This window comes from Dama dama, chromosome 29 (assembly GCF_033118175.1).
Source record: "Dama dama isolate Ldn47 chromosome 29, ASM3311817v1, whole genome shotgun sequence".
NCBI lineage: Eukaryota > Metazoa > Chordata > Mammalia > Artiodactyla > Cervidae > Dama > Dama dama.
Window position 1 is genome coordinate 16317357 of NC_083709.1, and position 13926 is coordinate 16331282.

The following is a 13926-nucleotide window of genomic DNA, read 5'->3' on the forward strand; positions in this document are numbered from 1 at the left end:
AAATAAACAGGTACAGTCAGACACTGCTGCTTCTTGTTCTTGTAAGTTAGTTACTGTTCTACCGTCTCCTTCAATGTTTATGAGGTCAAGGCAGTGGTTGTAGGTGGTGTTCACAGACAGCAGAAAATGCAGACTGAACCTGAGTCAGAGATGAGCTAGTTGACAGCCACAAAACTCAGAAGGACGCTGATCACAGATGTTGTCAAAGATGAAGGTGGGATGAATTTCTGTTACATATGTGAGAGCACTGAACTTCTGAACCCAAACTGGTTCAAAGTGTCAACAGCAGTGAAGGAGATCTAATACTGCTGTGTTGCTTCTAAGAAGCAAGCTGCAAAACACATTTTCCTTTAAAGGTATATTAGAGATGCAATCAGAATTTGTCTGCATTTAAAGTGGGGCTTGGTCTTGTGTAAAGTGGCGCTCCTAGCATTCCAGTGATATTTTCACTGTGATCCTGCAAAATGTTTCCTCTTACTCTGCTTTCACTTTCTGGTATTAGATCAAAGGCTGCATAAATCCTTTTCAGACATTCTAAAACCAAACATCCTTTTAAGATATTTTTACAGCTTGGTGGTATAACTGGCATAAAATAAACTGCACATATTTGAAGTGTGTGGTTTGATAAGTTTTGATGTACGTTGACACCCACAAAACCATGACCACAATCAAGATATGGACACAAACATCCCCACAACACAAAGTTTCCTTGTGCGTGCTCTGTCATTCCTTCCTTCTGCCTTCCCCTCCCCTCTAAGCCACCACTGATCTGTTCTGTGTCACTATAGACTAGTTTGCCTCTTTTAGAAGTTTATATAAATATAAGCACACAACATAAACTTTTCTACCTGGATTCTTTCAGGATAATTCTTATGGGATTTATCCCATGTTGTAATGTCTATCAATAGCTCACTTCTCGTTCTTTCTTTTTCTGAATAGTATTGGACTGTAAGGATATACCTATCAATTGCATATACCTTGCTCTTTTGATACATATATCCAGTTTGGAGGATGATAAAAGAAAGAAAATTCTATTTTTCAATTATTTTATTTAGGCAAGTTGTAGTTAATTTAGTTAAATAGTTTTTCTTTATCTCCCTACTACATGCAGATTTTAACTATTGCTTCTTACATTTTGAACAGCTAAAAATCCTGCAGGGTTTTGCCCCCAACTTGCCAACTGACTTTCAATGTAGACATTTGCTCTCTCTCCCTCAGTTTGCTGTTTTGGAAAGGAGGGCTAAAGGGAGAGAGAAAAGTGTTTTTTTTTTTTTTTTGACAATGACTTTAACTGAGGTTGAAATGTTTCAGAAATCCAACATTTCCTCTTGGGTCTCACGACCCAAGTATAAACATTATTTCTGTTGCAGCTGCAGTCAACTTCAGTATTGGTTAGCCATACTCTATTACTGACCTTAGACTCACAGTACTAACATATACTTATATATGGTTTCCACATGCTCCAGATAAAAATCTGTTCTGAGGCTAGAAATAAGGGTCAGCACAGAGAATTGTTCAGGGTGTGTCCAATATGACTCTGGGATCACCACTCACATGGTAGTTTGTAGAGATTGTGCCCCACAGAGTTCCTGTAGGTTATAACCTGCACAACCATACATGGAAGCCCTCGGTGGTAGAGGAGGATGAACCAGTGGAGGTAGGAAGAAAACAAGTTTAAGCATCGTGTCATAGAAATTAAAAATGGAAATACTTTAAGAAGCCTACATTGGTTACTTTTATCAAGTGTAGAATCAAAAGAGAATCACTTTTCTTTGAGATACTAACAAGTCTCAAAATCTCTCATCTAAAATTGTAGCTGTCACCCAAAAGTAAATAAAAAGAAAAAACTGGTGCCAAAAAAAATCCATGATGAACAACAACAACAAAAAATCAAACTTAAAAAAATAAAAATAGTAGCCCTCTTGGTTTCACCTCTTTCTCCAGCTACCTCTGCATAGCTCCATAGTTCACCCTAATCAGGCTTTCATCTGACCAGTCCAGTCAAACAGATCTTGTGGAGGTTGCCAGTGACCTACGTCTGCTAAGGCTAAACCTTCGTCTTGCTGGACCCTTTCCTTAGCAGCAACCAACACAGTGAATTAAGCTCTCCTTGAAACACTTTCCTCCTGACTCTGGTGTCCTTCCACCTCACGCTTGCTAGCAGCTCCTCCTCCTCCTCAACCAGACCCAGGAATAGGCTGGAGGACCCAAGAACTGACCTTGGCCCTCTCTGCCTTTTTAAATAATTTTATTTATTTATTTATTTATTTTTGGCTATCCTGGGTCTTCCTTGCTGTGTGGGCTTTCTCTAGACTCAGAGAGTGGGGGCTACATCTAGTGTACAGGCTTCTCACTGCAGTATCTCCTCTTGTTGTGGAACATTGGATCTAGGTGCGTGAGCTCTACGGTTGCAGCTCCTGGGCTCTAGAGCATGGCTCAAAAGTTGTGGGGCACAACTTAGTTGTTCCAAGGCATGTGGGATTCTTCCCAGACCAGAAGTAAAACCTGTGTGCCCTGCATTGGCAGGGAGATGCTTTACCACTCACTGAGCCACCAAGGAAGTCTCCTCTCTTTCTATGCACACTCTTGCCCTCCGTGACTTTATCCACTCTTGTGGATGAAATACATTCTCTCAATGTCTCTTTCATTCTCTCTCTCACATAAACACACATGATTTTCAAATTTAAATTCCACATTTCCAGCCAGGATCTCTTCCTCTGTCTCGAGACTTCCCATTAGTTTTCTTCCCTTAAAATACAGTGTGTGCTAATTCAAAAGCTTTTATAGGAGTGAATTCATTTTAGAAATATGTGTTTGGTACCAATTAGGTGCCAAATAGAATGAAAACATGTTTTAAATTGTTAGTTAAAAATGTATAAAACCAAGGGGAGGATCACTATTTGACCAGAATGTCATCTCGTATATTATTTAACCATTTAAAAATGTCCTTTTAATTGAATTTGTTGAGAGGAATTACAGGAGTTTGGATCTGGGGTGCCAGACTGCTGCTGCTACTGCTAAGTCTCTTCAGTCGTGTCCGACTCTGTGCGACCCCCATACACGGCAGCCCACCAGGCTCCGCCGTCCCTGGGATTCTTCAGGCAAGAACACTGGAGTGGGTTGCCATTTCCTTCTCTAATGAAGGAAAGTGAAAAGTGAAAGTGAAGTCGCTCAGTTGTGTCCGACTCTTCGTGACCCCATGGACTGCAGCCCACCAGGCTCCTCTGTCCATGAGATTTTCCAGGCAAGAGAACTGGAGTGGGGTGCCAGTGCCAGACTAGCTGATCTCAAATCCTGAATCTACCACAGTGAGCTCTACCTTTAGAGAGGTTACTTCTGGATACCGTGGTGTTTTCCTTGTGTGAACTTGAGGAGTTATAGTAGCTATTGTGAGTCCTAAATGAGCTAATTTACACAAAATACTTAAAACTATGCATACCACGTAATAAGCTCTACCTACCATTTGCTGTTATTTTTCTATAAATGCAAATTAAACATTTTTCTTAAGATGAGCCAATTCAAAGTCTTGTTTTATTAATTAGTTTACCTGTTTATCCACAGTGCACCTTTTTTATGAAAATGTATCTTTTACACTAAAATGCCACAAATCTGGTACAGCATCCTAACTCGATTTGGTTTCTGACCCTTGGCCAACTGTGGACTATTGCTAGTCCTAATTCAAAAGTCTTTACAGAGTGCCTTCATTTAAGAACTATGTATTCAGTAACTTTAAATACAAAGGATAATGAAGTAGTATTTAAAATATGCTCTGTTGAAATATGTAAACGAAACCGGAGGGCCCCTCATGCATGGGGAGGGTAGAACTTTGATATTCAACCAGCCGGATGACCCCATCTGACTTCACAGGGAGTTCTGCCAGTATAATGACTGCAGGCGCAGTTGCTGGAATGAATTTAGATATTTTAAAATCTTGCAAATTAATTCCCATATGCACAGAGAAATTCTTTTGTCTTCATGTTAAAGGATTTAAGAATAACAAAACAAGGATTGTGACCAGGAGAGAACAGTCATTTTTGGACATTGTGAGGAATCCTCAATTGTGCTTTAAAATAGATGCCTTAAATTATAAAAAAGCTAGGAAGAAACCTTTGATGCTTATTTATTCTAGGCCCAGCACTGTGCAAGTTTACTTAAAGAATTGCAAAATGGCTCTCTCCAAAATAGAACACATTTAATTAGTAGCAGGTTTATGTCTGTCATAACTGAGATTAAGAAAAATAATATCAACAGAGGGAGACATTCTACCCATGAAACAGAGAAATATTTTCTACAACCACTCAGGATAATAACACCAAATGACACCAACTGACGGAATAACTATCAAAAAATGTTTAAATACTTGAAAATTAAACATGCAATTACAGAATAAGGTCATTCAGAAAGCTAAAATATCATTTCAATTTCCACATTAGTTCTTCTACCTTTAACATTCTTTCTACCCATATTTACAAAAGATAGCTTCAATATCTACATTTCACTGAGAGTAAAAAGCTCAAAAAGTTTTGGTGCAAAAAACTGAAATATGCTCAGATGGCAATTGTACTGAATCCTTGAACATACTTGCTTTTAAGTGGATAGAAACCACTTAAAATAATGTATAGTGTAAAATAATGTATAGTGTATAATAATGTATAGTGTAAAATAAACTATACAGAAGTGTTAAAGAAATGCGACTTAGGAAAGTAAATTGAGAGTCTAAACATACTGATTTCTTTGCATGATAAACTTTGGGCTCAGCAGCTGTGCCCAAAAGCAGGAATTGGAACTCTTCACATTTTCTACCCATCTCACATTGTCTACCCACCTCTCTGCATTTGACCACTACTTCTTTAATAGAAGGGGAAAAGAGAACTAGTGAGAATGCATTTATCTATGTTTATGCAGAAAGCTAACTGAAGTACCTGGTGGATGTCCTCATTATATGATCTTTCACACAGTAGAAAGTTCTTATCTGACCTTATCTGATGCCGCTTTTTCCCCCTCAGTCTCATGCCTGCCGTTAACAAATTATGCTTTGAAATGTGCCATGACGTAAAAAGTGGCATAAATTTTCACAAAACGACTACATCTTCTGTAATAAAAATCTTTCCAAAAGGTAACTTCAGTAGCACTTTCCAGGGATTGTTAATTCTCAGAAAGTTGCCCCTAATGTCCCATCAAAATACCCCTTCCTAAAAGTTCAGTTATTGCCTATGCTGGGTTTAGAGGAAACCAAGATGAGCTTTTTTAGCCACTCAAAGAATGTCCCTGTGCAAACTTTAGGGGCCTGCTCCTCAAAGTGGGGGCCAAGGACTGGCATCATAATTGCAGGACCCACCCCAGAGTCAGAATTTACCTCTAAACAAGGGTAATGTCTCTCATATTGAATTCTGAAAGACTATCCATTTCCTTAACAGTCTTCCCCACCCCCAACATGGCTAGGAAATGCTAAATTTTTTATCCATTTCTCAAAGGCCAATATATAAATATTTGATCTTTCCTATTGATTCATTCTAGTGTGTGTCTTCTTAATAATGTTAAGTCAAAAGACAGCAAAATGGTACCATGAAGACTTTCTTTGGTACTAAAGGAGGGAGGTGGTTCTTTGGACCAGTGAAAATCCAGATACTGCAGAGTCATCCATTGTACAAGATACACTAAAATTGTTGTTGTTCAGTCTCTGTGTCCGATTCTGCGATCCTATGGACTGCAACACGCCAAGCTTCTCTGTCTTTCACTATCTCCCTGAGTTTGCTCAAACTCATTTCCATTGCTTTCTTTACTAATTCTCACCAGTTTTCCCAAGTTATGCAACTTGTTCAACATGAGTTGTTCAACTATAAATTGGAGATAATTAAACGGACTTCTATTGTATGGAACTGTGAAAGTTAAATGTGACATCATACAACCAATGGTTTATCACAATGCCTGGAACTTGGCATTTGCTAAATATGTTAGTCCCCCTTCTTTAAAGCAAGAAGAGTTACAGAGGCTTGTACCATGTGATTACCTGAAATTTCTGGTCTGTTGTGACATTCCAGTCCAAATGCTTCTCTTCAGGCCACGTGAGTCTTAAAGACTTTCAACACTTACTATGTTTCTGTTTCGTCTATGCCATGTTAATGGGTTGGCCAAAAAAGTTTATTTGAGTTTTTCCATAAGATGTAACAGAAAAATCCAAATGAACTTTTTTGGCCAACCCAATATTTAGTGCTGCATACTTATAAGAGACACTGACATATAGCTCCTGGGGTAGAAAGTTTGCTTTCATACCCCAATTCCTTTCTGTAGATGTTCAACATGTTTGGTTACCTTGAATGTGTTCTTTAAAGTGGTAACCTTAGCATTTTTACTGTAACACAACAAATTATATTGTTCTAGATATGAAATAGCTCAAATGAGTATGTCACTGGGCTGGTATTTAGCTACAAAAAATTCTAAGATATTCATATATTTTCACAGGACCCTTAATGTTTTCAATTCAGTGATATGACCTTCACAGTGTCACTCACAAAATGCCACTGAGTGACTTATTTCTGAAGCGCATAGATCACCTGCAGCAAATACCAAGACCGCAGCAGCTAAGCACCTGGGAGCAGGTTTGGTGGGCAGACTCCTTTTCCTATGATGACTTCTCCTCTTTTCCCACTATTTGAGTAACTAAGTATAAAGAAGCATACTTGACTCCTATTGGATGTCTGGGGCTTCCCAGATGGCTCATTAGTAAAGACCCACCTCCCAATGCAGGAGGCATGAGTTTGATCCCTGGGTTGGGAAGGTCCTCTGGAGGAGGATCCACTCCAGTATTCTTGCCTGGAGAATCCCATGGACAGAGGAGCCTGGCAGGCTACAGTCCACGGGCTCACAAAGTCAGACACAACTGAACATTCACGCACACATGCATGGGATGTCTTAAGGGAGCAGAGCTGTTTGATTGCCTGCATTAAACCAGATTTTGCTCTTCTCTGCTGTTCAACTTTTTCTAGCTTAATAATTAAGGATGAATGTGGCAAAGTGAGTGCAGGTTTATATATTACATTTATAGACAAAAGCTCATACCAAAGAGTCTGTGTGGTTAACAGAGATTGGAACAACTTCCCTGGCTCCAGACTGGAGACACCCTTCCCTCAACACAGCAAAGAATCACTCTCTACTGTAACTGCTCCTCTGTTTGTTAAACTTATTAATTGCATCTGATACTCTGTCTGCGTCAGTGGTCATTACTCATTAACTTCTCTGCCCAAACCAGTGTGTCAACTCGAGGTTTTACTATGACACTAAATGATTCCACTGGGTCTGGTCACGAGATCAAGGGATGGACTCTGGCTGAACTAAATAGTACCCACTATTCACTTCAACAGAGAGAGCAGTAGGGGAAAAGAGGAAAAGTCTATAGGGAAGGAACATCTGGAAAACACAGGAAGCAAGAACTAGAACTACTTTTCCTATGATTTCATTTGTCAGTTATATCTCATATAAGCTGAGAAATAAAAACAAACAAAACTTTGACTCTGGTAATTCTCAAAGATGTTTCTGGTCATCTGACATTTGCCAACATGTTCTGACTTCAAGGGTACAAAATTTTTGATATTATTTCTGGGGAAAGTGTGAAGATGTGAGACACCCACAATTTATTTTCTGCTATACTATTACAAAATCTTGTATTTTTATCAAACTGATTAAGGAAAGACCTTTCATTTCATTTCATTAAGGGAAGACCAGAGGCTCTTAGTGACTGGATAAAACACAAAACAGTACATTTTAATATTCTTTCAGAGATGAGGGAACCTCAATATCAAAGCCAAAGGTCAGAAGAGGCCTAGCAGAGGCTGCCAAGATGGGCCAGAGGCGACAAGGAAATGGTGTTAGATGTTGCAGGTATGGAGGATGGGCATTATGAAGGTACCCAGTCAAGTGTAATGGATAGAGATGAACTAATGAACCATCATCAGTGGAGTTACCCTGCTTATTGAAAGGAATATCAGAGGGAGAATCATTTTGGATTGCTCTGATTTTCACTAGATTGTAAGAGTGTCAGAAAAGTAACTCAAAGCCAGAATGGTCTCCTCATTGAATTTCTATCCATTCATTGCTTTGTCTACACGACTAGCAAAAGATTCACACATGGTTCCCAATATTAATTCTGGGATAATTAAGAAGAGAATTCATACTCAGGAGGGGAAGTGTGACAATCCAAGCTCTCAGCCAAGAAAGGCGAGTGGACATCTAAGGTGAGTGGACATCTAAGTTGCTCTTTTGTATGGCATGTTTTGACCTGTGACATTGGTAATCTCCCCACATGGTTCCAGGGCTTTACTCTGTGTGTGTCAAACAGGGCAAAAGCTTAAGTTTTCACTGAAGGTTGAGTAAGTAGTCCTGAGATTAAAATAGTGCCCAGGAGTCCTGAAGATACTGGGACATCACACTGGCTTAATCAAGTTACAGGACTTCAGTTTCTCCTTCTTTATAGTTAGGCTAAGATAGACATGGAAACAGACAAAGATTTAACAAACTCATAGACAGGAGAGAGAGAAAATCTGGCGGTTAAGGCACAGGGGATCTCCTCTCAGGCTGTTGGTATGAGAATTCCAACTCCCCAGCTTACTTGGGTGTAAGGTTGTGCAAGATACTTATTGTGCTCTCCAGCCTAGGCTCCCTTATCTTCAAGATGGAGATTATAGAAATACTGCGAAGGGCTTTGAGAGAGTTAAGTGAGATAAGGACTTCCCTGGTGGCTTAGTTGGTAGAGAATCCACCTGCAATGTGGGAGACCTGGGTGGGATCCCTGGTTGGGAAAATCCCCTGGAGAAAGGCATGGCAACCCACTCCAGTATGCTTGCCTGGAGAATCCCCATGGACAGAGGAGCCTGGTGGGCTACCATCCATGGAGTCACAAAGAGTCAGACATGACTGAGTGACTAAGCACAGCACAAGGTACCCATAGTATTTAAAAGAGTATCCTGTAAATGGTGAGTGCTCAGTTAAAGTTAATTGTTGTTATATGTTTAAATAATTTCATTGGATAAGAGGCAGTACTACATTGCATTTCTCTATTCATGCTCTTGGGGGAAATTGAGCCTCTTCTGCTACAGAATCTCTCCCAGAGAATCCTATATTGATTCAACACTGATCCCAGAGAATTCTATATTGATTCAACACTGAGGGCTTCTAGTCTTCTTGAGACTGAGATCAGTGCCTCCAATGATACAAGGTCAAGGGTCTCCCACTATATGGCATTCATGGTTCTCCAAGTGTTACTAGACCTCTTAACTTTTAGAGGGAATACATGGAATTACATTTTGATTGCCACTATAGGTTCTTTTCCATGTTTATATTTTAATAAACTTTATTAAACATTTTTCTTAATTCTCCAATCATTTATATATTTTTCCTAGGATTTTATTTCAAAGGTGTATAGATTTAGCCTTGACAATTTCCCTTTAGGATTCCAGCCTCTGAGAATCTAAACTTCAGCCTTCTCTAGGATCAAATATGTCTTTTAAGTATTGCCCATGCTTTCACCTTTTTCTTGGATTTGAAATATTATAATTTGTAAGTAGATGTCACATTAGGAAAACTAACCAGATTATCTTGAAAAGTTTATAGTACTACATCTTTAATAACTCCACAGATGTCATTTTTGTCTTGAAGCAACCCAGAAAATGAGATGCTAGTTTATTTTTGAGGACCTCTAAAGAAGGAGATGTCTACATTTCTACTTGGGTAAAGTTCACAGTGGTTTAAGCACTATCTGACAACGATTCCCAATGGAATGAGAAAAACACCGAGCCTCAGACACGTATGTGATCACAGGCACCTCCAATGCTGATGCTGGAGCTGAGAACAGGAAGTGGGCACACTGATCTGCCATTACCACAGTAACTGAAACCAGCCTGATGACTGACGAAAGTCTCATTGTTTTTGGACACAGATAATTTAGACTTGCTGTCAATATTGCTCAGGTTTCTACAATTTCATGATTCCACTTGAACTATTCAAGAACCATTCATGATGATTTTCCTAGAATTTTCAAAGTGAAGTCTTTTGCTCCAAAAGTTCCTGCCAAAAGGATTATAGCTGCTGCTGAGCTGTGCTTAGTTGTACTTGACTCTTTGGAATCCCGTGGACTGTAGCCTACCAGGCTCCTCTGTCCATGCAATTCTCCAGGCAATAATATTGGAGCAGGTTGCCATTTCCTACTCCAGGGTATCTCCCTGACCCAGGGATCGAACCTGCATCTCTAGTGTTTCCTGCATTGGCAGTGGGTTCTTTACCACTGTGCCACCTGGGAAACCCTAAAGGTTTATGGCTTATACCAAGTAAAATGATATCAGCTGACTGCAAGTCACACTGCTCTGAATAAAACACAATTTGAATTGCATATTGTGGAAAGAATGATCAGCTCTCTGCTGATGTCCACCCTTAGGCACACAACTAGCCTGCATTTTCCAGATTCCCAGCTTTGGCCAGCCTGGTTTCCCAAAAGCTTGCATACAGAAAAGGTTTCCTGCAGTGAGCATCTTGCCCTAGGTTGATCTAGGAGTGAGGAACAAGTTTATGCTATATTTGAGCCACTACCCATTTGGGTCTATTTATGAAAGAAGTTTAGCACTGGAGGGAGGTGGAGTACGACATATCAAAATATGTCACCTGGGCACAAGGGTGACTTTTGAGCTAAAGGCACTTGTAAAACAGCAGGTGCAAGGGAGCACTTTAATCTCTCTTTTCTTCCTGAAAACAGGACACAGAACTTAAAAGATGCTGTCCCAGTCCCAGGAGGAAGGAAACTATCATCAGAGAATGGTGTCAAGCAGAAGAGACATCTTTACAGGTCTTGTTAAAATAACTCCTATCTTTCTTGAGTCTCCTCATATATTTTAGTTACTTTCCCACAAATGCCTCACTTTGCTCAACCTAGTTTACAAACACTGAGGTCTCACCATTTCTTTGGATCTTCATTTTGGGGGCTCTCGTGGACATGTGAAAACCTGTATGCTTTGCTCCTCTGTTGATCTATCTTATGTCGATTTAATTCTCGTGCTGGGCTAGAGACACTGAGAAAGAGATAAAGTTTGGTTTCCCCTACAGTGTTTCCCAACTAACTATATATGCTGTATTTTAAAATTATACACTCTTACTACCAACACACATGAGTAGAGATACCTTAACTTCATTTTAGTCCTTTTTAGTCCATCAAAGTTGTTTTTACAAACTTTACTGTTTAGGAATCTCACAGTAACCCTGACAAATAGCAACACTAGGAAAATAAATATGTATAGTCAAAGCTATGGCTTTGTCAGTAGTCATGTATGGATGTAAGAACTGTACCATAAAGAAGGCCGAGTGTCAAAGAATTGATGCTGTAAAATTGATGCTGTTGAATTAGGATTCCAGTCTCTGAGAATCTAAACATCAGCCCTTTCTAGGATCAAATATGTCTTTTAAGTATTGCCCATACTTTCACCTTTTTCTGGAGAAAAAGGTCTTCTCCACTTTGTGCTGGAGAAGACTCTTGAGAGTCCCTTGGACTGCTAGGAGATCAATCCAGTTGATCCTAAAGGAAATCAACCCTGAAATTTCATTGCAAGGATTGCTGCTGAAGCTGAAACTCTAATACTTTGGCCACCTGATACAAAGAGACATCTCATTGGAAAAGATCTTGATGCTGGAAAAGATTGAAGGCAAAAGGAGAAGGAGGCAGCAGAGAATGAAATGGTTAGATAGCATCATTGACTCAATGGACATGAATTTGAGCAAACTCTGGAAGGCAGTGGTGGTCAGAGGAGTCTGGTGTGCTACAGTCCATGGGTTTGAAAGAGTCAGATATGACTTAATGACTGAGCAACAATGACATGTTTCTTCAAAACAGTACTGCAGTAGGTAACTTTAAAGTCACTAAAGAAACTTTGAGTTCAAACTTTTGGTATTATGAAACAGAAAATCCCATAGAACCAGTAAAAAGAAAAGTAAACCAAGTTGCCATTTCAAACCTGAGCTGGTAATAAATACACTTTGAAGAGATACTTCTGTGGCCCAAATGACCAGTAAGAAATCATTATTGACATCATAATTGTCCTTACCTGCTAAAGAGGACATATTAATAATGATGCCACCTTCACCTCCATTTTGTTTGCTCATGTAATCCAAGCCCAGGTAGGTTCCACTGATCACAGAAACCTAGTCCAGGGGCACAAATAGGAAAAGCAACAGAAGCATTATATTTTATGATATAATCACACCCCAACGTTTCTATTGCTATCTCAGACACTGATGGAGACTCCTGCAAATGTTATCAATGAAAGGTTGTAAAATGGCTGTGTTTTTGTTTTAAAGCCAGTCATTAACTCTTTTGTTTGCCTAAACTTGTAGAGCTCATCACATTTCTGCAAAACTTCACTTAGTTGCCCAGTTTCTGAGATTTTATGATAAATGTTATATTGCAACAGTGTCTCATTAACTTGCATTAATTCACAGCACCTTCAAGAATTCTATATATTATTTTTCTCTTCTAAATACTGGATACAAAATTTATTCACCCTGTTTAGCCCATTGTTCTACATCCATCTGCTGTGTTTCATTCTCTTGCCTCTTGGAATATATCATAGTGGATACCCTTGATTGCCTGTACAGTTTTCATTTCCTTTTTTTTTTTTTTTGCATTTGTATCTACTTCTTCATGTAATACAAAGGAAGGCAATCTCCCTTGCTTTAGTGCAGACAGTGGTTAATCTAATTGAGTCACAGAAGTCCCATTCCCCTTGCCTGTGACTGGTTTAGGAGATGAAAGTGACCCATTTCCCAGCCAGTAAGACCAGAGAAGGAGTCAGCTGCAAGTGGGGTCCAGGTTGGGGAGGGTGATGAAAGAGGATGCTGCAGAGAAAAATTTCAGTTCTCTTAAGAAAACCAAATGATTGCATTACTCCTTTTTCATTGCTTTGTACATAGGGAATGGCAGGGACATTGCCTTGAAAAGCAGGGATATTACTTTGCCAACAAAGGTTCAGTTCAGTTGCTCAGTCATGTCCGACTCTTTGCAACGTTGGATACTGCAGCACAGAAGGCTTCCTTGTCCATCACCAACACCCAGAGGTTGCTCACACTCATGTCCATCCAGTTGGTGATGCCATCCAACCATCTAAGCCTCTGTCATCCCCTTCTCCTCCCACCTTCAATCTTTCCCAGCATCAGGGTCTTTCCAGTGAGTAAGTTCTTCACATCAGGTGGACATAGTATTGGAGTTTCAGCTTTAGCATCAGTCCTTCCAATGAATATTCAGGACTGATTTTCTTAAGGATAGACTGGGTGGATCTCCTTGCAGTCCAAGGGACTCTCAAGAGTCTTCTCCAACATCACAGTTCAAAAATATCAGTTCTTCAGTGCTCAACTTTTTTTATAGTCCAACTCTCACATCCATGCATGACTACTGGAAAAACCATAGCTTTGACTAGATGAAACTTTGTTGGCAAAGTAACATCTCTGCTTTTCAATATGCTATCTAGAATGGTCATAGCTTTCCTTCCATGGAGCAAGTGTCTTTTAATTTCATGGCTGCAGTCACCATCTGCAGTGGTTTTGGAGCCCCAAAAAAGAAAGTCTCTCACAGTTTCCATTGTTTCCCCATCTATTTGCCATGTAATGGAACCGGATGCCATGATCTTAGTATTCTGAATGTTGAGTTTTAAGCCAACTTTTTCACTCTCCTCTTTCACTTTCATCAAGAGGCTCTTTAGTTCTTCTTCACTTTCTGCCATAAGGGTGGTGTCGTCTGCATATCTGAGGTTACTGATATTTCTCCTGGCAACCTTGATTCCAACTTGTGCTTCATCCAGCCTGGCATTTCTCATGATGTACTCTGAATATTAGTTAAATAAGTATGGTGACAATATACAGCCTTGACATAATCCCTTCTCGATTTGGAACCAGTCT

The 13926-nt window shown here is 39.6% G+C and overlaps 1 protein-coding gene across 1 annotated transcript in view; it reads right to left on the reverse strand.

Moving 5' to 3' along the window:
* HPGD (15-hydroxyprostaglandin dehydrogenase) overlaps positions 1-13926 on the reverse strand; it is a 37419-nt gene that overhangs the window by 10645 nt on the left and 12848 nt on the right. The window contains exon 4 of the mRNA XM_061132212.1: positions 12081-12177. Within this exon, the coding sequence (XP_060988195.1) occupies positions 12081-12177 (97 nt within the window). The remainder of the gene's footprint in view (positions 1-12080; positions 12178-13926) is intronic.